General features: G+C 35.6%; 1 protein-coding gene across 1 annotated transcript in view; it reads right to left on the bottom strand.

The window, feature by feature from the left end:
• The window catches only part of LEMD3 (LEM domain containing 3), a 65762-nt gene that overhangs the window by 19198 nt on the left and 20780 nt on the right, over positions 1-25784 (bottom strand). Inside the window, exons 2-4 of the mRNA XM_082666485.1 lie at positions 14834-14871; positions 10610-10676; positions 8265-8332 (exon numbers count right to left, since the gene is read on the bottom strand). Of these exons, the coding sequence (XP_082522611.1) occupies positions 8265-8332; positions 10610-10676; positions 14834-14871 (173 nt within the window). The remainder of the gene's footprint in view (positions 1-8264; positions 8333-10609; positions 10677-14833; positions 14872-25784) is intronic.

The following is a 25784-nucleotide window of genomic DNA, read 5'->3' as shown; positions in this document are numbered from 1 at the left end:
CTGTGCTTAAAATGCACTAGAAGTTGGGGAAAAAATTAGCTTATACCGTAGGAGTGCTACATATTCCCTGGCTCATTTACTCCTGAATGCAAAAGCTTAATTGTGTTGTAGGTGAAACCATAGTACAAATACATAAAAGGTACAATAGATCCCTCTCCACAAGCAGAAAGCCTACAATATATATATGGTCATCATTATTTGATACCAGCTTCGTAGTGGGGTTCTTCCATACTTATTCTAGAACTTGGGTAAAATAAAATATCAATTTTGGATAGACTGTGCTAAAATTATCATTAAAAATTAGAAAGTAATTTGGCAACATATATCAAAAGCATTAACAAAAGTTCTTTGAACAAGTAATTTCATTTCCAGGACTATTTCCTAAGGAAATGATCACAAAATCAAGTACTATAATGCAAAAATTAAGGTACTTTCATAAAACCACAAACCAGTACAATACAATCATGTAAAGAAATATTATCTAGTGATAAAAAGAAATAATTTTTAAAAACCTGAACAATGACATGGGAAAACACTAACAACTTAAAGGAAAAAATATGTAAATATTTACAATATGACATTTATAATATTTATAGTGATACTAATTTTGGGGAAAAAATATAAGACTAGAGAAACATGGACCAAAATGAGTGGCTAACCTTAGGTGGTGAATTTGAAATGCAATTTTCCTTTTATTTTCTGTATGAGTTAAATCATAAGCACGGGTTAATGTTATACTGAAAAAATAAGCATTATTAAAAACAGCACCTAAAAGCTTTTATCTAAACCTTAAAACTTTATTTTTTTGGAAAAAACCCTGTTTAATGCTTTCTTCCTTTTAGTAGCAGTCCAAACTGCATCTTTGGTGGTAACAAGCCATACCAGATTTCACAGCATTTGAAAAGCTAAAAATGGGACTCCAAAAAGAAAAGGTTAACACACACACACACACACACACACACACACACACACACACACACACACACACACACACACACACACACACACACACACACACACACACACACACACACCTAAATGTATAAGAAGGATATTACCTACATAAAGTAACTTCACTTAACTAATTAAGAAATTAATCCAAAATCTCTTGTAAAAATATACATTAGAAATTCTACTGAATTAAAAAAAAAGGGCAAAACCCAATCTGAAACATAAAATAGTCCCAGAGAAAAGATATTAAAATCTTTTAAGACCAGAATTCTTTAGCATCACTTTTTTTTTTTAAACTCAATACAGGCAGTTCCCAACTAACTCATGCATGGGTGTATCCATTAACTCCTTTGCTGCCAGTCTTCAATCAAACTAATGTCTTGTACCCTACTGCTGCCTGGCTTAGACTCCAACTTGTCCCAACCCTGGTTCTGTGTCCTTCTTTTTACCTTATCCAATCAAATGGCTGGGGACGGGAAAGAGAGGCAGTTAATCATCCTTCCACACCAACCCGACTCTTCTTCAGCTCCAGCTTAACTACTAATCAAGCCCTATCCTGTTCCCAAGCCTTATCCCATCCAACCCTTTAGTCCTTCCTTCAAATACAATTCAGTAGACTTTAAGAGTCTTGAGGTTTGTCTGAAATAAATTAATCCTGCTCCAGGAATTTATGACCAATGATAACAGATATCTGTGCCATTACCTCTCTGAGAGATTCAACTGGGAAAAAAAAGAAGAGAAAGCAGGAGGGAATCACTGGTTGGGATCAGTTTTTCCCACTGCCAGAAGTAAAAACATGTTCAAATCATAACGAATGGCTTGCTGGCTTTGGATTCCCACATGCTATGCCCTTTTCCTGGAATATTTGATTCTATGTACCCTTTAGCCTACTCAATCCAATCCCTTCTTCGCCCCCACCCCCATAACATATCTAGCAATTTTTCCATTCCTTAAGACAAAGTCCCATAATCGTAAGCCCTTCTTATTTAGACCTTTTTGGATCCTAATCCTTTAGGTATCCAATCTATTAACTATAACGCTATCCACGAATTTGCCTGTCATCAATGTTCTCATCTAGGTCAAAACTGAAAATGAAGAACAAGGTTGAGAGACAAATCCTGCAGCATGTTATTAGAAAACTCTCTTCAGAGTGACACGGGTTTAATTAGTTAGGAAACACACAAAAAAAGAAGTAAAATTTATTGGAAGTTATTATAATCATCAGGCACTGACCTAGGTACTTTGTATTCTCACAAGTCTCCCAACAACTCTGACAGGCATTATTAAGAACAGTCCCACTTTCACAGTGAGATACAGGTACAGAAACGTAAAGGGACTTTACCAAGACACACGGTTTCTATGTGCCGGTGCTAGAATTGGAATCAACATCAAATCTCCATCATATTATACTGTCTCAACATCTTTTAAGTATCTACATATAAGTTATGAATTAAGTTAAGAACTGAGTCCATATTTCTCTTTTTTGACGAGCATATCATGGCAGATTGTCACTAAAACCTCGCTGAAAGCCTTAGAACTATACTACATTCTAAATTTAAAAAAAAAAAAAAAGAGGGGGTGGCGTCAGGAAGATGACAGAATAGGAAGCTCCAGACCCTCCTTCCCCCACAGAGACACAAATTCAATAATACCCCTTTGTAAGAAATCTAGAAACCGGTTAAGAGCCTCCTACACCCCAAGCATGTGCAAAACTAGCTGCATGAAGGTAGGAAAATTCATAACACTCACTCCACCGGAGCTCCTTCCCCTGGCATACCATAATGTGATCTGGAGAAAAGTCCCAACTCCTGGATTATCCTTGAGGAGGGAAAGAGAAGACTGGAACATATGCCCAATGTTCAGACTTTTCAGGGGCCGCCAGAGGGACTGGCTTCTGTCTTGCTTGAATCTTAGCACTAATAGGTAAGGGCACCAGGTTGGGAGTTGCCAAGAACAAAGGCAATGAACTAATACATACTCACTTGCCACTGCCCCTCCCTGCAGCTCAGTGCAGAAAAGTGGCAGAAAACCCCTAACTCCTGGTTTCTCCCCAAGGAGGGAAAGAGTTGGAACATGTGTCCAATGTTTCAGTTTCTCAGGGAGCTGCCCAAGGGACTGGTTTCTGTATCACTTGTTTCAGAGCACTGAGATCTGACATAGTCTAGATGCCTGGGGGTTGCTGAAAATAAAAAAGAGCTGGACAGCTTCCTGCGGTTCCAGAGAACCCGCAGTATAGCAAACAGACACCAGAGGGAGCAAGAGATTACAAGCTCCTATAAAAAGAAACCTGCAAAATCTCTCTAGTTGGGAATAACACCCACAGGTCCAGAAAAGATGCATCCACAAAAAAGGTTTGAGGGGACCCCAGAATCTCTATCTGAGCTCAGTGGTAAAGGTCTTCCCCTGCATGAAGGCAGTCTGTAAAGGCTAGCAGATGTGGCTGTGTTTTCAAATGGTAGATCCCAACACAAGGTAACAAGGCACACAAAGGAAACAAGGAAAACATGGCCCAACTAAGAGAACAAAATAAATCTCCAGGAACTGACCCTAAAGAAACTGAGCTATATGAATTACCTGATAAAAATCTAAAAATAACTGTCATAAAGATGTTCAACAAGCTCAGGAAAACGATGCATAAATAAAATGAGAATATCAATAAAGAGAAAACATTAAAAGAACCAAACAGGAATTTTGAAGCTGAAGAATACAATACCTGAATTGAAAAATTCAAAAGATGGGTTCAAAAGCAGTCTTAAATCAAGCAGAACAAAGAATCAAGGAACTCAAAGATAAGTCATTTGAAATTATCCAGAGGAACAAAAAGAAAAGAGAATGAAGAAGAATGAAGAAAGGCTTAAGGGACTTACTGAACATTATCAGTTAGATCAATACATGCATTATGGAAGTCCCAGAAGGAGAGGAGTGAAAGGAGCAGAAAGCTTATTTGAAGAAATAATGACCCAAAACTCCCAAATCTGGGGAAAGAAATGGACGTTCAGATTCAAGAAGTCCAACAGCTTCTTATGGGATACAGCAAGGGCAGTTCTAAGAGGGAATTTCATAGTGGTAAATGCCTACATTAAAAAAGAAGAGACTCTCAAATAAACCACCCATCTTTACACCTCAAAGAACTAGAAAAAGAAGAATTAAACCCAAAGTTAACAGAAGGAAATGATAAGGATTAGGGCAGAAATAAAATTTTAAAAAATCAACAAAACAAAGAGGTGGTTTTTTAGAAAAAATCAGCAAAATTGACAAACCCTTAGTTAATAAAAAGAGAGAGAAGCCTCAAACATAATCAGAAATGAAAGAGGAGGTATTAAAATTGATGTCAGAGAAATACAAAGGATCGTAACAGACTACCATGGACAATTACTCATCAACAAACTGGATAACCTAGAAAAAAAAGGATAAATTCCTAGAAACATATAACCTATCAAGACTAAATAATGAAGAAATAGAAAATCTGAACAGACCTATAACTAGTACAGAAACTGAATCAGTAATCAAAAACCTCCCAACAAAGAAAAGTCTAGGATTCAGTGGTTTCACTGGAGGATGCTACTAAACATTTAAAAAAGAATTAACACTTATGCTTCTCAAATTCTTCCAAAAAATTTTAAGAGGAGGGAACACTTCCACACCATTTTATGAGGCCAGCATTACTCTGACACGAAAGCTGAACGAAAACACTACAAGAAAGGAAATACAGACCAATATCCCTGATGAATACAGATGCAAATCCTCAACAAAATATTAGCAAACTGAGTTCAACAGTTTTAACAACACATTAAAAGGATCAGACACCATGATCAAGTGGGATTTATTCCAAGAATGCAAGGATGGTCCAACATACAAAAGCCAATCAATGTGATACACACCACATTAAAAGAACAAAAAATTAAAACTCACATGATCATTTCAATAAATACAGAAAAAGCATTTGACAAAATTCAACACCTTAAATTATTAAAAACACTTGACAGATCAGGAACAGAAGCAAATTACCTCAAAATAATAAAAGCCACATATGAAAAGCCAATGTCTAGTATATACTTAACTGTGAAAAACTCCAAGTTTTTCCTTGGAGACTAGGAATAAGGCAAAGATGCCCATTGTTACCATTTCTATTCAATATAGTACTAGAAATCCTAGCTACAGCAATTAGGTGAGAAAAGAAAATGCATACAAATTGGAAAGGAGGAAGTAAAATTATCTGTTTGCAGAAACACGATCTTATACATAGAAGACTCTACAGACTCCACAAAAAAAAACCATTACAATTTAAGCAATTCAGCAAAGTTGCAGGATAAAAAAATTAATATAAAAAAGAAGTTGCATTTCTATACACAAAAATGAAAAATCAGAAAAGAAAATTAAGAAAATGTCATTTATAATAGCATCAAAAGAACAAAATACTTAGGAATAAACATTACCAAGAATGTGACAGACTTATACACTGAAAACTACAAGCACTGCTTAAAGAAATTCAAGACACAAATAAATGAAAAGGCATCCTGTGTTCATGATTGGAAGACTTAATATTGGTAAAATGTCCATACTACCCAAAGCAATCTACAGATTCAATGCAATTCCCTATCAAATTACCAATGGCATTTTTTAGGGAACTAGAACAAAAAATCTTAAGATTTGTATGGAGACACAAAAGACTCCGAATTGCCAAAGCAGTCTTGAGGGAAAAAAACGGAGCTGGAGGAATCAGACTCCCTGACTTCAGACTATACTACAAAGCTACAGTAATCGACAATATGGTACTGGCTGTAAAGAGAGACACATAGAACAATAGAAGAAAACAGAGAAGGTCTCATATATGGTCAACTGATCTTCAACAAGTGTGCTAAGAATACACAACGGGAAAAGGATAGTTTCTTCAACAAATGGTGTTGAGAAAACTGGATTTCCACATGCAAATGAATGAAACTGAAGCTTTATCTTACACTACACAAAAATCAACTCAAAATGGATTGAAGACTTAAACAGGACATGAAACTATAAAACTCTTAGAAGATGGGGCTTCCCTGGTGGTGCAGTGGTTGAGAATATGCCTGCTAATGCAGGGGACACGGGTTCAAGCCCTGGTCTGGGAGGATCCCACATGCTGTGGAGCAACTAGGCCCATGAGCCACAACTACTGAGCCTGCGCGTCTGGAGCCTGTGCTCCGCAACAAGCGAGGCCGCGATAGTGAGAGGCCCACGCTTGCCACAACTAGAGAAAGCCCTCGCACAGAAATGAAGACCCAACACAGCAAAAATAAATTAATTAACAAAAAATAAGGAATGATATTAAAAAAACAACTCTTAGAAGAAAATACAGGGGAAAAGCTTCATGATATTGGTCTTAGCAATAATTTTTTTTTTTTTTTTTTTTTTTGCGTTACGCGGGCCTCTCTCTGTTGTGGCCTCTCCTGTTGCAGAGCACAGGTTCCGAACACGCAGGCTCAGCGGCCATGGCTCACGGGCCCAGCCGCTCCGCGGCATGTGGGATCTTCCCAGACCAGTGCACGAACCTGTGTCCCCTGCATCGGCAGGCAGACTCTCAACCACTGCACCACCAGGGAAGCCCTTAGCAATGATTTTTTAAATATGACCTGGCAATGATTTTCTGGATATGACACCAAAAGCACAGGCAACATAAGCAAAAAGAGACAAGTGAGACTACATCAAACTAAAAAGCTTCTGCATAGCAAAGGAAACAATCAACAGAGTAAAAAGAGGATATGTGAAATGGGAGAAAATATTTGCAAACCAAATATCTGATAAGGGTTAACATCCAAAAGTAAATAAGGAACTCCTACAAGTCAATAACAAAAAATCAGATAACCTGATTTAAAAAATGGGTTAAGAGACCTGAATAAACATTTCTCCAAAGAAAATATAAAAATGTCCAATATGTATATGAAAAGATGCTTGACATCACTAATCATCAAAGAAATGCAAATCAAAACCACTGTGAGATATCATCTTACACCTGTTAGCATGGCCATTATTAAAAAACAAACCAGAACCAAAAGAAAACAAAATAAGAGTTTTCAAGGATATGGAGAAAAGGGAACCCTTGTAAATGTTGGTGGGAATGTAAAATGGTGCGGCCATTATGGAGACCAGTATGGAAGTTCATCAAATTACTAAAACTAGAACTATTATATGTTCCAGCAATCTCACTTCTGGGTATTTATCAAAAGAATTGAAAACAGGATCTAAGAGATATTTGCACTCCTATGTTCACTGCAGTATTATTCACAATAGCCAAGAAGTGGAAAGACCTAAATATTCACCAGCCTATCAATGGATAAATAAAATGTGGGGTATATACAGTGGAATATTATTCAGCCTTAAAAAAGGAAATCCTGTCATATAGTACAACATGGGTGAAACTTGAGGGCACTGTGCTAAGAGATATTAACCAGTCACAGAAGGACAAATACTGCATGATTCCATTTTTACGAGGTATCTACTGTAGTCAAACTCACAGAAGCAGAAAGTGACATGGTGGTGGTCAGGGGCTGGGAGGAGGAGGAAAGGGGGAGTTGCTGTGCAATGGGTACAGAGATTCAGTAATGGAAGATGAAAAAGTTTGAGAGATCTGCTGCACAATGATGCATATATAGTTAATAATACTGTACACTTTAGGGCAGATATCATGTTATGTGTTTTTTTACCACAAAAAGGGGGGAAATGAAGTTTGTATGACATGACTTGTTCACGATGAATGGATGCCAACTTCTAGGGATCAGCATTTCCATCTGCAAGTACTCACATCTTTATGGAATTATCTTTATGGAACTGGATTAACATCAAGCTCCCCAGTAGGGTTTTCAAAATCCACTATCCCCTTTTTGGAAATCAGAGTGACACCTGTCCATCTTAACCTTCTAGTACCTATCCTTTTATCTAGGATTTCCTAGATTACTTACAGTGGTATAGAAAATACATCTGCAAATTCTCTTAGAACCCTGAAATAAAATTATCCCGGGGCAGAAGAATTGAAATAAATGACAATGGTTAGATGCTCACTTGCTTTCTTATATGCTACTTACTTATCTCAATTTCTCTCTCACCAATGGTGTCTGCACCCTTTCCAAACTAATGTGCATTCTCTCACAGAGAATGTTCTAAAACAAACTAAAACAAAAAATGTTGAGTAATTTTGCTTTCTCTATCTGCTCACATTACACCAAACAGCAGGCCCAAGTTTGTAACAGTACAATTAAAGTAATCAAATGCATGGTACTGTAGATATAAGTTGTGAACTTTAAGAATAGAGCTATTAAAATTCTAATTTCACTGCTTACTTTCAAATATGCAGCTGCCTCTTGGACAGAAAGTGTTCTCTGACTAGAACTGCCACATTCATGATCTCCTGGAAAGATTAGCATATTATTAATTTTGAATCAGTACTATGTTAAACAGAAGAAAACAAATATGATTAATCAAACTAGTTTTACAAATTACACAATTATAGATTATATTATTATAATCAGTAAAGAAAGAAGATAAACACTCATTTATATTTTCTAGAAATAAATTTCAATAGGCAATATAAACAAATATTTTTATATCAACCACAACCTTTAAATATATTTCAGTCTAGATAGAAACATACATTCCTCTTACATTCCCAATGAAATTGTTAGCCAGGGGTAGGAACCATGTCATGCTGATGCCTATCCATAGATCTTGGCACAAAGAAAGCCCTCTATAGATGTATTATTTTTCAAGGGGGAAAATTCATTGTGCTAACTCATACATCTATTAACTAAAGCTAATAATTCAAGAGTTCAAGTTTGAATTAAAATGTGCATTTTCGGAGTATTACTAAGCCTATCTTTAGCAAGGAGTATGCATAACTTAAAAAATTATTATAACACAAATCAATAGGGAAATTAGAAGCTTCTACCTATAATCTGGTTTCTACAAATATGTGTACTACATACAAAAGTTTGGAAAACTACATTGTCCTTTTCTTGTAACTATTTATAAAAGAATCCAAAGCCTTTTTTTTCTTTTTCAGGCTATCTGTGGTTATTAGAGATCAATTATCCTTACAATGAACTTCAATTTTAAGTTTCTCCCACTTGTTTCTTTCAAGTACTTTTTAAAAAAAAAATTTAACATAAAAGTACAATAATTAAAGTAAAATCCTTGGCAAATTTTTCTATCATAAAAGCAACCATGCTCCTATTTATCATTTTGTTCAAGTAGCCAGATTTTAATGGTCATGGTTGTAAAACAGGTAGAAATACCTATTAGATGAACATGTAAGTCTTCAAACTTTATAATCCATCCTCAGAGATTCCAATTCCACAGATCTGCAGCAGAGGTTGGCAAACCCACAGACCAAATCTGGCCTACCACCGGCTTTTATAAATGAAGTTTTATTGCAACACAGCCACGCTCATTCATGTATTATCTATGGCTGCTTTCAGGCTCTAACAGCAGAAATGAGTAGTTGTGACAGAGACAGTCTATCCCACAAAACCTAAAAAATCTACTCTCTGGCTCCTTCACAGAAAAAAGTTTGCAGACCCCTGCTGTAGAGGAAGGAATCTATATCTTTAAAAGCACCCCAGACTATGCCAATCTAACACACTTCATAAAACACTGCTATAGAGACAGCTCTAGAAGCTTGTAGCAGCAACATGAGGAATTCCATGTAGATTATATACTTCATTTCTGGGTGCTACAGCATACCAAATAAATGTCATCCGTTTGCAGCATATGTATATAACAGTCTGTCAGTCAATGCAAAGAAGACTTTTAGTGATATACACACAATTATTAGCCAAAAAAAAACTGACCAGAATTAAGGACCCCGAAAAAAAACAAAGATTGGTGAGAGGATGGGGAACTGTAAGGATTCTCAATGCTTCCATTCGACCAGAGAAGTTCCACATTCACCTACTAGGTTTCTACCAATGATCTAGTTTCTACAAAAAGATCTGCTACAAACAAAAGTTTGGAATACTACATTTTTCTTTTCTTGTAACTGTTTATATGAAGAGAATCCAAAGTCTCTTCTTTCAGATTATATGTGAAATAACTGAAAAAAGTTAAAAGGTAATAAACAGATAAGGTGCTACTACAGCTTTTATAAATGCTAAACTTCATGCCAATTCACCTATATTATTCTAATTGCAGGTATGTTGCATACCTGAGAACTCTCAAAGTCTTACTAAGACCAGAATATGAGGAAAATGCGATGTTTCAGGAGAAAAAAATTCTGTAATATATTTACTTTATCCAAGGAAATGACACCTATACAATCACCAAAGGAAAATCTGCACTTTTATATTTGAGGATTTTAGTTAATCCACTGCTTACCCAATTTAACTAATATATAAGCTTTCAGAATTTTATTATCAATGCAATAAAAAAATGTGATGACTTTTACCATAGAGTATATATCTATATTTCATTGTATACATATGGCAGGCAGGAAAAAGGCCTTGATTAAACATATCTATACAGATAAAAACCCACTCCATATAAGGAATAAAAACTTCTAAAGAGAAAACACCCCACAATGTAATATAACAACACTGAACTTGGGAAAAACCATTTCTACTGATACTGCATGCTATATATGCAAATTAATTTTCAAAACAGTTTTAGAGACTATGAATGTTAAAACAATTACCTGCAAGCTGTGCCAATCGATCATGAAGCTTGTATAAAGTGTTCATCATATGATTTTTCTCACTTTCCTAAATTTAAAAGAAATTATTATAAAATATCCGATTCCGGGGAGAAAAATGCACCAATTAATAATTTTTATTCGAAAAGAAAAACAGTGAATGAACTTAAAAACCATAGAAGCTACATAATCTGAAAGACAAATTCATATTTAACCAACGGCTACCATATTTTAAAGAAACCTTAATCTAAGAATCTAAACTATCACTCTAAATATTTTACCTTCTTGAGGACGATTGGGAAACTGGCACTAAGGTTAGTGCTAGAAAATGTCTTATATACAACAAACTCCCCCAGCCACCAAAACAATGCTCCCAATCCCCCTCTATACAATGCACGCTCATGTGTATTCTTATGAGACTGTTTTCTTCATGTTTTGTTTTAACCTGCCTCAACCACATAATAAGGGAATGAGTAGTGACACTTCAATTAAATTAACCCTCAACCCCTCCTAGGTCCCAAAGTGGCCCTGTATAAATTTATGAACCATTAAAGTGAAACAAACATTTAATGAGCATCTACTACGAGTTAAGAACTGTTCTCAACAAAGCAAGAAACCCAGGGAATAAGATGGTTCCTGTTCTCAAGGGCAAAAAACAGACTAAACGTTATATTATAGTTGCAAACAAGGTACAATGTAAATACAGAAGATGGAGGGGAGGGAAGATCCATTTATGGAAGAGGGAATATCTGAATCGGGCTTCACAGAAAGAATAGAATTGACCAGCATTCCAGGCAGAAGGAACAGCATGGGCCTGAAGGAATAAAACCTTTGGTTATATTTCTTACATAACCAGAGCCTACTTTGACTCAGCAAACTACTAGAAAAGCGGTTTGGAATCAATGGCTAGAGAGCTCTAGATACCAAGACAAAGCGTTTGACTTCATTCTGAACATTTAGGACAAGAAAAGTAAAACAGAACTGTGCATCAGGAATATTATTCTGACCATATGAAAGGAAACCAGAGCGCAGACTACTGCAATGAGCACCCTGACAAGTAGTCTAAAGCAATGAGACCTCAATTTAAGAGCAATCACAATTAAGAGAAACTGATACAAGCAACGGGGGAGGGTAGGTTAGGAGAGGGGGTAAGAATAGCTTATCACACTATTTGAAATAAACTCATGATTTATGAGGGGCTACGTCTTTATTATTTCCTTTCTCCTTAAGTTTCTAACAAAATAGGATTACTGTATGAACATGACCAGGAACAAATTCAGACAGGATAGTAAAAAAGCTGGGAAAGTAAAATTCATATGCCCAATGATACGTAATCTCATCCATTTGTTTTCACGCTATATGTTCAAGGACAGAAGAGACAAGTCTGCACACTATGGATGGCACACTATGGATCAATGCAGCTTTAATGAGTGGTACTAGGAAGAGAAAAACTCATCAAAGGCTCCATAATCCTACCACCAGAGTCCCTGGCTTTATGTGAGATGGTTGCTAGAGATAAGTGACATTCCTTCAGCTGACTACTTGCCTTCCAACCCATTTGCTTTTTACCCCCTCAATTCTATCTCAACCTGATTCAGAATCAAGCCAGTCCTTATCACATAAGCTTAAAAATCCAAACTGCAAAAATTAGACATCAAAAAGTAACTGTAGCTGAAATTCAAGATTCTGAAAGCTATGCATCTGTGATAGATTAAACCACAAAATCGTTTTTTAATAAATATGTTCAACATAACAAGATGAGGAGTTCCAATGATACTGTAGGTTGTGGACTTGACATATAAAACCAAGGTAAATCTGATTAAGCTTCAGGACTAAAGTGGTTGAGAGTTTTGAAGTTTGTTTCCTTCCTTAACTGGAAAAGAGACCGATTCCCTTTTCGTTTTGCATGTCCTGATCATGCCTATCCCCACACCCCTTTCAAAACCAAAACTAAATCCAAAAATTTGACACTGTCCTCTGTGATTACATCTTTAATGAACATCAGAGGCCTGGGAATAAACTTCATCTATTGATTCACATATATTAACCCTGGACTAGGACTTCCTTGGTGGTGCAGTGGTTAAGAATCTCCCTGCCAATGCAGGGGACATGGGTTCGATCTCTGGTCCGGGAAGATCTGACATGACATGGAGCAACTAAGCCCGTGCACCACAATTACTGAGCCTATGCTCTAGAGCCCATGAGCCACAACTACTGAGCCCACACGCCACAACTACTGAGCCCACACGCTCTAGGGCTTGTGTGCTGCTACTGAGCCACATGCTGCAACTACTGAAGCCCATGCGACTAGAACCCATGCTCCACAACAAGAGAAGCCGCCACACAGCAACAAAGAGTAGCCCCTGCTCACCACAACTAGAGAAAGCCTGTGTGCAGCAACGAAGACCCAATGCAGCCAAAAAACAAATATATAAATACGTTAAAAACAACAACAACAAAAAACACTGGACTAGACAAGTAGAAGAAATAACAAAACCTAATCATATGTAACTGGATCTCATACTGGATAACATACACGCTATTCCATTCGCATACAATGCATTTAAACGCCGAAAAAGCTCAGCTATAATTTTTTCAAGAATTATTTTTCCAACAGCAACTCATTCAAAATGACCATCTATATATTACAAGGGTGTCAAGTGCCATCCAAATGATCAACTAAATTACGACCTAAATAGTTTTTATGGAACATTTTATTAAGGGGAACAAATCAATTTTGAGAAATAGAAAGGTTCAATAATCTTTAGCACCAATATGCTAAACGAGAAGTAAATCCGAAAAGCGTGTAAATCAAATGTTAAAGTTACTTTCTTACAGAAACTTATATTGGCTTACAGTTTCATTACAAACTTCTTCCATTCTGTCTGCTTTTCAGATTGCCTCTTAATATTCAGCTTGAAATGTGTCTACTGATCACCCTGAAAACAAGTTAAAGATCTACAAATAAATCCATATTTAAAGTAAGCTTTCAAGTAACCTTCCATTAAACAAAAATAATTTTTTAATTTGAAATAGCTACCTTCTAATTGCGTGTTTTGATAAGCTCCAGATTTTCTTTTACTAACACAAATCATTCTCTGAAGCAAAGTTCTCATGCTTGGGGGAAAAACCAAACTGTAGGGTGACTCTACCAAATTTTCTCACATATTATCACCTTTAAATATTTCCCTCTTGTATCTCAGCCAAGTTTCTTAAGGATATTTTCAATTTTTGTATCAAGTCCCTGATTAAATGATATTAATGGATTTTAAACACTTAGCATAGTGCCTGGCACAGAATAAACACTTGATGTAAGTTAATTGCCATTATCTTCATTACAATTATTATTATTATTTAGAGATTAGGAACTTCAGGTTCCCCCAAGGGGAAAATTATACAGAAGAAAATAAAGTCTTGTCTTTTCAATGTTCAGTGAGTATATTGTGCAAATTTAAATTATGATGCCAGCAGCAATGTTATACTAAATATGATAAAGTCAACTTTTTTAAAAAAACAATATCACAACAATAGAATACTACAGAAAATAATCATTACTAACAATCTGAAGTAACATTCTATGGATCTGATTACACATTATTACATATCACTTAGTACAACAAATAATGTTTTCTGTACAGGTCTGTATTACTGTCAGTTCCTATAATAAAAAAAAATTAACAACTAATTGTGTATTATAATATAAACTCAAATATCATAATCTTTGGAGTGCCTATAATGATGAATGGTAAGTGAAAAATATTTTCATGTGAGTAAAACTTAGGTTAAAATTAACATTATAAATCCTTTAAAAATAAAAGGAATCATAAATAAGTTGCATAAGACTCTAAATCCTTTGCCTTCCTGACAGTTGAAAAGGCATGCCAATGAGCAAAAAATCGAAAGAGAACAAAAGGAGGGCAAAAAAGACAAAAACTGCTAGGGTACCCAACAATTAAGAAAAGAGGCATACTTTTAAGGGTAAGACCAGATCCCCAGAAGACATGCCACTGCCATTTTACTTGGCAGTGGCTTTTACCTCGAAGTGATAAACAGGTCAGCTCTTAGGTGGAAATCGGTGTCAGATTTAATTATACTGTGGTCAAGGAATACTCAAAAATAAGAAAATTTATTCCCTTTAAAATTACTACTTTTTAGGTGATAGTCATCCTACTACCTTTATCATATAAAACGTAAGACAAAGTATCAGTATTAAGATTTTTTACTTACTTTTATGTTTCCAAATGTTTCATCAAAGGGGTTTTTTACTATCAAGGAAAGAAAAAGAGAGAACTATTAGCATGATTTAAGAATGAGAATTAGAATCCCCCTAAACAAGCCCTCGGAAATGCCAATGTGTACTATGCTAAAACTGAATGTAAACATGCAAACAATATATAAACAAACTGATGATAATAAAGGTTGGGGAACTAATTTTTCAGACTTACTATATTTACCATTCTATGATTTTGTGGTTTGCTCTATAATACTTAGAGTGACTTGGTTCAAGTCCTAGCTCCACTACTTTCTAGCAACGTGGCCTTGAACTACCATCTATTTAGCCACTCTAAGTTGTAGTTTCCTCTTCTGTAATGGAAGGATGTAATGATGATACCTACCTTATACAGTTGTGAGGATTAAATGAGATAAACCATATAAAATGCTTGGCATAGTGTCAAACACTTAATATATGTTACCTATTATTGTTACTATTAATGACTATCATTTCTTCACCTTAACTTGGTTTCTCTTCAAAATATAGACTAAAGGCAGTTACTACTTGAGGAAATCTACAAGATGCTTTAAAACTGAATAATTCATTTAGAATTCTTACTTCCAATGATTAAAAAACAAAACTTCCTAGTCCTTGCTAACATCTGGAAAAGTGGCATGAAACAAATATACACATCAAAGTGGCTAAGAATAAAGTCTCAGTATTAAACAACTTCTTACTTTTAATAAATATTATAAAGAAAGGATTTACCACTTTCCATCCAACCTCCATACATCCACCCTCCCCCAAAAGATACAAACAAGTTCATGGCTGATTATGTAGCATCTCTCTGGTTATTATTTAGAATCTCCTCCTTTTCCTCTATTTTAAAATTGCATGCAAAAATATTCAAAGCTTTCAGATACCTGGATCTCTATAAGCCAGGTCACAACTAGGACTAACTGAGCCTACAAAGTAGTTCACACTGACCAGGTTTCCTTTCTGAGGTGCTTTTCTATTTTTATTTGAGAAAACAGGAAGTCCCATAGGAACCAGGAACTGCCTGATTCTAAGAAAGTTCATGTGTGAGACCAGTTTAAGTTAAAAGGTACAATAAAAAACAAGGCAAAAATGTATTCTTCTATCATCTAAAGGGATTTGGTAATGCATTTTCAGACATCATTTTTCTATAAAGCAATAGGGTTTTCATGCTGAGAAAGAAAAAATTTTGAAAAACAGAAGATCAGAAGTACTCAGTAGGGGACTAGGAAGAGGAATATAGCTTAAAGATTAAATAAAATGTTAAGAATCAGAACATGCTTAGACTAAAAAGATACTTTTTAATAACACTAATTTTAATTAATGTAAAATTTGAACAATTTAAAATAAAGCCATATTTAGTTCAATATACTACCAAAAATGCTTTTGTCAATCTACTTAAAATAAGTTGGTCAAACAATACTAAACAATGAGTATTTCATTTGCCCTCTATAAGAGTAATTCTAAAAAATATTAAAGCATGCAATTCTAAAAACAGGTTTTAATATCTATGAAGAAAGGCCATGAGAGGACCATTTTTTGACTGCTTACAAATTTGTTTCTATTAAAATTATTAAATGGAAAACTAGCTCTTCAAGTATCTCTATGAAAGTATTACTGTAGATTGTGGATGCTCTGTCACTAGACTGCTCTACTATGAGTTTCTCATGACAAGGGATCACGTGTATTCAGGTTTGTATGCTTGGAGCCAAGCATAGTACTGAACATACAGTCAGTGTTTGAAAAGTACTATTTGAGCTGTCTAGGCTAAATCTGTCCTTCTTTATTCTACTCTATGTGTTAACACTGAAGCAAAAGTGTTAAACTCTGCAGGAAGCTGGAGAAGGGTACGTTCTGAGGAACTGGAAAGGGAGAGGAATAGGGTAACAAAGGGAAAGCCAAAGAGCAGAATAGTAATTCTGTTGAAAAACGTTGCTCTGCCATTTGTATCTTTCTAAGTTTCTGTCTCTTGTCTAATAGGCTTAGATACCCGAGAGCATAACATATCTGAAAGCCAACAATATACATACCTACTGATAAAAAAATGTTCCCCAACTTCCTGTGACAACTGTCACCTATTAAATTAACAGATGGACCTATTAAATTAACAAAAGTAAATGTAGTCTTGAGGTTAAGTTTAAAAAGGAAACTCCATCTAAAAACAGCAATTTTAGCAAACAAAAGCATTTTTATGCATCTAACTTTTATTCCCCTAAATCATTTCAGTATTTCTAAAACTACATCAGTACTTTTTATCTCATCCACATTACCTACAATTTCTAATGGATACAACAAATATTGTTACCCCTAGTGAAAACATTCCTCCCTCCCCCTGCTAACTAGGCAATTGTAGAGAAGAAACCATATTCCAAAAACATCTACAGCAAATGCCACCTGATTTTTTAGCCTCTAAAAAATGGAAACTGAGAGTAAATTATAGTTCTTATCTCTTATCCTAAAGCAATGATAATGCCAAGTTGGTATTTCAAACTTATTGTCCTTCTATAACCCCTACACCCCGAATAGCTTCTCATTACTGCTTTTTCTCAAATTCTCCTGGTGTGGCCATTTCTCCTTCATTTTTCTTGTTCAGATTATTTCAAACCTCAAATATACCAAACTTTTTTTTATAAATGTCCTTAAATTTTGACTTCTCTTCTTCGGACTATCCTAATAATTGTAAAAATCAAAGTCCTAAAAATATTTCTTTAATTATACTACTAGACCCCTCAAAATTGTCCAATGATTTCTCATCACATTTTGCTTCAAGCAACTAATTCTAATCTTGTGATCGTTTCCTACTTACTTTCAAGACACATTGTTTCCTCTCCTTCTCTAAGCCTCTTTCTCTCACATAAATTGCAAAAAAAAGTTACTAGTTTTACTGATCCTTTCTATCAAGTGTAAACTCTTTTCCATTCTCTTAGGCTGAGATCAAATTGTCAACCATTATGAATTCCCAGATAAAAAGGGAAAAAATGAAGTATATTATAAATGTAGGTACATTGTTTTTTTAGACATAATGCTATTGCACGCTTAATGGACAGTATAGTGTAAGCATAACTTTTACAGGCACTGGGAAACCAAAAAACTCTTGTGACTCCCTTTATTGCAATATTCGTTTTATTACAGTGTCAGGAACCAAACCTGTAATATCTCCGAGGTATGCCTGTATTCGCAAAGTATGTTTAATGTTGACCAAATGAACTGATGTCCTCCTCAGGAAGGCCCCATTTTGGTCACTCAGTGGCAATAAAGGGAAGAAAAGTCTGTGATGACCACAGTTCTTTTACAACTCAGAAAGAAAGATAAAGTTTATTCATTTAATAAGTATTTATTGAATAGTTTGTGCTAGGTACTGGAAATGTGGCTGTGAATAAAATAAATAATATCTCTGCCCTCAAGGAGCTTATATTTTAGAGGCGTTAGAAGAGACAATGAGCAAATACACTTTTAAAATATATAGTACGTCAAATGGTTCTAAGTGCTTTGGAAATAAAACAGCAGGAATGGTGCTTGACATGTGAGGGAACTTCTATACTGTTTTCCATAGTGACTGTACCAATTTACATTCCCACCAACAGTGTACAAGGGTTCCCTTTTCTCCCCTTTTCTCAGATTGCGTTTGAATAGAAACCTGAGAGAGCTGAGGGAACAAGCCGTGGACTGTGAAGGAAGAGATTTATAGACAGAAAGAACAGGAAGTGTACGGGCTGTGAAGTGGCAGCATGCCTGCCATACTACTCCTGGAAATAGAGCAGTGTGGATGAGAGGGCAAGTAGCAAGAAATGAAGTCAAACTGGTAAAATTAAGGGAGTTGGTAGGTAAGATAATGTAGAACCTTGAAGACTTTTTATATATTACTCTGAGCAAGAAACCTCAGAGAATTGGAAACATGTTATCCGGCTTATGCTTTAAAAGAAAGACACATGTAATAAGTGACAGGCCCCTCTCTGGATTAAGTTTAAGAGTCCTAAACATTTAGATAAGAATGATTTGCTTGAAAACTGAGGAAATAGTACATTCAGGGTACTTTCGTCCTGCTTTCTCTACATCAGCACAGCCAACTACAGACAGCCTCAACATTTTTCTGTTCTGAATACTTGAAACTATTACCAGTCATATAAAAATATTCTGTCAGAAAGAACTGAATAGACATTTTTCTAAAGAAGACATACCTGGCCAACAGGTACGTGAAAAGGTGCTCAACATCACTAATCATTAGGGAATTGGAAATCAAAACCACAGTGAATTATCACCTCATACTTGTTAAAATGGCTATCCTCAAAAAGACGAGATAACAAGTTTGGTGAGGGTGGGGAGAAAAGGGAACCCTTGTACACTGTTGGTGGGAATGTAAATTGGTACAGTCACTATGGAAAACAGTATAGAAGTTCCTCAAAAAATTAAAAATAGAACTACCATATGATCCAGTAAAATCCCACTTCTGGGTACACATCCAAAGGAAATGAAAACAGGATCTCAAAGAGAGATCTGTATCCCCATATTCATCGCAGCGTTATTTACAACAGTCAAGATATGGGAACAACCTAACTGTCGATGGGTGAATGGATAAAGATGATGCAGTACATATATACAATTCAGCCACGAGACAGAAGGAAATCCTGCCATTGGCAATAACATGGATGGACCTTAAGGGCATTGTGCTAAGTGAAATAATTCAGACAGAGAAAGACAAATACGGTATGATATCACTTATATGTGGAATCTAAAAAACCAAACTCAGAGAAACAGAGAGTAGAGTGGTGGTTACCAGGGGCTGGGCAGTGGAGGTAATGGGGAAATACTGGTCAAAGGGTACAAACTTCCAGTTGTAAGATTAACAAATTCTGGGGATTTAATGTACAGCATGGTGATTATAGCTAATAATATTGTATTATAAACTTGCAAGTTGCTTAAAGAGTATTTCTTAGATGTTCTCACCATAAAAAAGAAATGATAATTATATGACAGGATGGAGGTGGTAGCTAATGCTATGGTGGTAATCATTTTGCAGGATATAAATTTACCAAATCAACATGCTGTACATCTTAAACTTACACAATGTTATATGTCAATTATATCTCCATAAAGCTGGAAAAAAACTTCTGCCAGAAAGGCTGAGCTTTTGATCTTTCTGATCTTGTTCAAGCCTGAATGTTTTTCCTTCTCCTTCATTCTGTCTTTAAGGTCCAGTTTGCAGCTCTCCTGCAGTCATGAAGGATGCCTAACCACTGCAGCTTATCAGGACCTTCTTCTCAGAAACTCCATGTATTTACTCTCAGTATCCCACTACCTTAACTATTTGTTGCTGTTTCCTCCGCCAACAAGACTGCAAAATCTCTACCTGCTTTGCAGATACTGGGTGCTAAATATATGCCGAAAGAATAGACGCTTGAAGGCACCATGCAGTCTCCTAGAATAACAGCTTCACCAATACCAGAGGGGTACTATAATCCTGCTTACTCTACAAGATTCTCCTTTGAATAAAAAGGAAATAATATTTCTTGAGCTCTTGATATGTTCCAGGAATACTGATGCCACACTTTTAGGAGGTAGCTCATTTCATCCTTACACCACTATTTTACAGCAGGTATTACCCCTATTTTTATGGACAGAGAAACTGATGCATGATCCTTCAGGTAAATGCAGTTTAAAGAGCTGGGATTCAAAAAGATGGGATTCAAACCTATGTCTGACTCCAAAGCCTACATTCTTTTCATTATAGAAAAAACTACAGAAAAGAAAATATTTATTCTATTAGGTTTACGGAAAACATTCTTCTCCAGAACTTTCAGATTTGGAATCATTAAACTTTAATCTCCTTATGATGTAATGCATGAAAAATGCGCAAAATCGGGATAAGGAGGAAAAGACACTGCTTTTGGGAAAATACACTGATGTCTCTTAGATGAGGAAAACTCTTCAAAACCAAGTTCTCTAATTGTAGTCTAGAAAAGATTTTCCATGACCTATCAAAACATAAAGTGTCTGATGACCACCACGGGCAGCATTAATCACTGCCCTTCTCTCTGCTGCCATGGCACTTTGTTCTCAAGACTGCTATAAAACTTACCACAAGGCATCGGCTTAAAGAAAAAATCATAATTTTCTAATTTAGTACCATACCACATCTAAACAATATTTTGGCTTCATCTGCTAATGTAAGATACAAACATATACCAAGTTGCCTACTAGGTGTCAGGCGTTATGCTGGTTGCAGGATATTAAAAAATGAAAATATATAAGCCCTGAACTCAAGAGGTTCAGTCTGGAGGGCAGTAACTCTGCAGACATGTTCTTTCAAAGGCAGTCTCTTATAATTCTAAAAGTCTATGGCCTTAAGGCTAGGTTTTAGTCTTTGGAAACTTCAAGTCATTTAGGCAATTAAATTCAGCTGCCTAAATGACCAATTATCTCTCTTAGTTGTACCTTTTTGTAAACAGACATTCAAATTCTCAAATCCCATCTTCTAGCATTAATGGTTTAAACAGAGCATAATTATATGTGAAGAAGTGGGGGGTGAGGGGGAGGGCAAATGTTTCCAACAGCTGCAGAACACTGCACCTGTATGGCCAACACTTCTGCATTTCACTGCCAGCCAGACTGATCTAAATATGGACAGGGTGAACAAGGCAGTACATTCTTTTGCAACACAGCACACTGCCCATTTGTTCTCTGAAAGTTCACCTATTGTTTCACGGCTCTGCCAAATATGTGGTCATTCTAAAGCACAGGAACAGTTCACTTGAAGTGTACTTATTAGTAAACTACTGTGAATATTGAGATTAAATCAGCAATCAAAATAGACAAAATTATATGGACAAGAACTGTCTACTATAAAGCTTGCCTAAGGTAAACTCTTATACCACCTTGTTCTACTCATAAATAACCTTTCCATGTTTACCTCACTTATCTATCTGGATTTACAGAGGTACAGACCTAGATGGGGATAATCAGTTGAAAGAGAAGGAAAGGAGGGCAAAAATGCAAATACTTCTTTACTTCTCATCCTATAGGACTCCCAACTTTTCACTGGCGCTCTTTTGAGAGGCAACAATCCTGTGCTGCTTCCAAATAAGTTTTCTTAAAGAATAACAGAATATACAGAGTGATTTTATAAAATAAAAATAAAAAGGGCTTTAAATGTGGTTATCAAAGTACTAAGAATATAGTGAAAACTGAAAGAATGTATCCAAGGAAATAAAAGGTCAAAACTCATAATTAAATTGGCAATAGCCTTATTATTTGATTGGTTCTTATTCTTCATCCCTATATGATAAGGAACATTATGGTCTCTTTCAACCTTGTGGTCATTTGAAAATCTCATATTTGTTCACCATAGAAATGAAGACTTCCTTGGAAAAAACTGATAACAGATGTAACTGAAATTTTTATTTAATCTTCATTTAAGCACTAATTTCACATTATAATTGTACCCCAAGTTTGGGATCTCTGTAACAAAAGCTGTAAGAAATACTTATAACCATAGAATGTTCAACAAGTACTAATGGAGCATATTCTATACACCATGTTCTGAGAAAATGCTGCATACGGAGTAGTGGAGATAAATGAGTAGCTATAACAGCTATATATACATGGCTATAATATATATAATAAAAATAGCTATAATATAATCAATACCTTAGAGTTTAGAATAGAGTGCTTTAAGAATTCAGAAGGGGATAAATAATTTCTGTGTAAAATAGATCTGAGCCTTAAAAATAAACCAAGAGTAATAAAATGGAATGTACTAGAAAATGCAACATTAATATATCTCAAAAATGTCATGCTGAGAGAAAAAAGCCTCACAAAAGAGTATTCTATGAATCCATTTATATGAAGTTTTAAAACAGGGAAAGCAAATCTATGGTGAAAAAATCAAAACAGTGATGGAGTATTGACTGGGCAGAAGGAAACTTACAGAGGTGATGGTAATGTTCTATATCTGTAGGGATTTAAGTTACACAGCTGGAAGCGTTTGTCAAAATCATCTGATGGTACATTAAAGATTTGTGCATTTGACTACATGCAAATCTTACCTAAAAAGAAAAAAACACCTCACTCTAGTTAATAATATACATGAAGTATGTAAGGGTGGAATATCCTAATATCTTCAATTTACTCAAATATATTTTTTAAAAAAACAGAACAGTGGATGGAGTGATAAGACATATAATAAAGTGAATATAGGAAGTGTGTAAACTGTAGACTAGGTGTGGGTATGAGTGTTCACAGCACAATTCTTTCAATTTTCTGTTTGAAATGTTTCATAATAAAATGGTAGGGGAGGAAAAGTATAAAAAAACGAAACGATAAATATTCATTGATGGTGCTAAAATCGTATCAGAGAACTGGTAAAAGGTCACTTCAGTTCCTAGATACAGTAGGTTAAACCCCAATTTTAAAAGCTGCAGCTTACTGTACAAGAAAAAAATTTTTCTTCCTTACAAATCAGTCTAAATTCTTAACAAATTGAAAACTGAAAAAGAAAATTTCCTCTTCTTTTGCAAAAAACTAGAAGAGTTACTGTAACATAACGGTTTTTTTGTTTTGTTTTAGAAAGACCTGGCTATTATAGTCTTAGTTTTAAAAATTCATATAATTTACATTTACAAATATGAATTTATCTTTTTTACTAAAATAGTGTCATAAAGTTGGAAGATAGGGAAGTAGCCAAAATGTAGGAGCCTGTGTCTAGTAATTTTTAAAAAGTAAATGTTTGACAAACATTCACGATTATTTTCTAACACACTTAACCTACTGAGTTGGAGATAATTCATCTACCAATGAGATTTTACAAGACTGGCTTCATTTACCTAAAATAAAATTAATACTATCGGGTTGGCCAAAAGGTTCGTTCAGTTTTCCCATATGATGGCTCTAGCGGCGCTTAGTTGTCTTTAACTTCATTCGAAACAATTTTGTCAGATTGCATTGTGACAGCTGGCATATCAGCGTGCATTTAAAAAGAAACTTATCAAAATTGGTGAATTTTTGTGTAGCCATTTTTTTAATATTGAAGATGGAAGAAAAAAGCAACATTTCCTGCATATTATGCTTTATTATTTCAAGAAAGGTAAAAACGCAACTGAAACGCAAAAAAAAAGATTTGTGCAGTATATGGAGAAGGTGCTGTGTCTGATCGAACGTGGCAAAAGTAGTTTGCAAAGTTCTGAGCTGGAGGTTTCTCGCTAGACGATGCTCCACGGTCGGATAGACCAGTTGAAGTTGACAGTGATCAAATCGAGACATTAACTGAAAACAGTCAATGTTACACCATGCGGGAGATAGCCCACGTACTCAAAATATCCAAATCAAGCGCTGAAAATCATTTGCACCAGCTTGGTTACGTTAATCTCTTTGATGTTTGGGTTCCACATAAGTTAAATGAAAAAAACCTTCTTGACCGAATTTCCGCATGCAATTCTCTACTGAGTAATGAAAACATTCATTCTATTTTTAAAACAAATTGTGGTGGGCGATGAAACGTGGATACTGTACAATAATGTGGAACGTTAGACATCGTGGGGAGGTGAAATGAACCACCACCAACCACACCAAAGGCCGGTCTTCATCCAAAGAAGGTGATGTTGTGTATATGGTTGGATTGGAAGGGAGTCCTCTATTATGAGCTCCTTCCAGAAAAATCAAACGATTAATTCTAACAAGTACTGCTCCCAGTTGGACCAACTCGATGAAAAGCAGCAAGAATTAGTCAACAGAAAATGCATAATCTTCCATCAGGATAATGCAAGACCACATGTTTCTTTGATGACCAGACAAAACTGTTACAGCTTGGCTGGGAAGTTCTGACTCATCCGCCTATTCACCAGACATTGCACCTTCGGATTTCCATTTATTTCAGTCTTTACAAAATTCTCTTAATGGAAAATATTTCAATTCCCCAGAAGACTGTAAAAGGCACCTGGAACAGTTCTTTGCTCAAGAAGATAAAAAGTTTTGGGAAGATGGAACTATGAAGATGCCTGAAAAATGGCAGAAGGTAGTGCAACAAAAGGGTGAATACATTGTTCAATAAAGTTCTTAGTGAAAATGAAAAATGTGTCTCTTATTTCCACTTAAAAACTGGAGGAACAAACTCAAAATGGATTAAAGACCTCAATGTAAGGCCGGACACTATAAAACTCTCAGAGGAAAACACAGGCAGAACACTCTATGACATAAATCACAGCAAGATTCTTTTGGACCCACCTCCTAGAGTAATGGAAATAAAATCAAAAATAAACAAATGGGACCTAATGAAACTTCAAAGCTTTTGCACAGCAAAGGAACCCCTAAACAAGACGAAAAGACAACCCTCAGAATGGGAGAAAATATTTGCAAACGAAGCAACTGACAAAGGATTAATCTCCAAAATATACAAGCAGCTCATGCAGCTCAATATCAAAAGAACAAACAACCTAATCCAAAAATGGGCAGAAGACCTAAATAGACACTTCTCCAAAGAAGACATACAGATTGCCCACAAACACATGAAAAGATGCTCAATATCACTAATCATTAGAGAAATGCAAATCAAAACTACAATGAGGTATCACCTCACACCAGTCAGAAGGGCCATCATCAAAAAACCTAGAAACAATAGATGTTGGAGAGGGTGTGAAGAAAAGGGAACCCTCCTGCACTGTTGGTGGAATGTCAATTGATACAGCCACTATGGAGAACAGTATGGAGGTTCCTTAAGAAACTAAAAATAGATCTACCATATGACCCAGCAATCCCACTACTGGGCATATACCCTTAGAAAACCATAATTCAAAAAGGATACATGTGCCACAATGTTCATTGCAGCACTATTTACAATAACCAGGACATGGAAGCAACCTAAATGTCCACTGACAGATAAATGGATAAAGAAGATGTGGCACATATATACAAAGGAATACTACTCAGCCATAAAAAGGA

The sequence above is a fragment of the Grampus griseus genome (assembly GCF_964374135.1).
Source record: "Grampus griseus genome assembly, chromosome: 11".
NCBI classification, from domain to species: Eukaryota; Metazoa; Chordata; class Mammalia; order Artiodactyla; family Delphinidae; genus Grampus; species Grampus griseus.
Note: the sequence above shows the minus strand (reverse complement) of the source record. Positions and strands in the feature narration are given on the sequence as shown.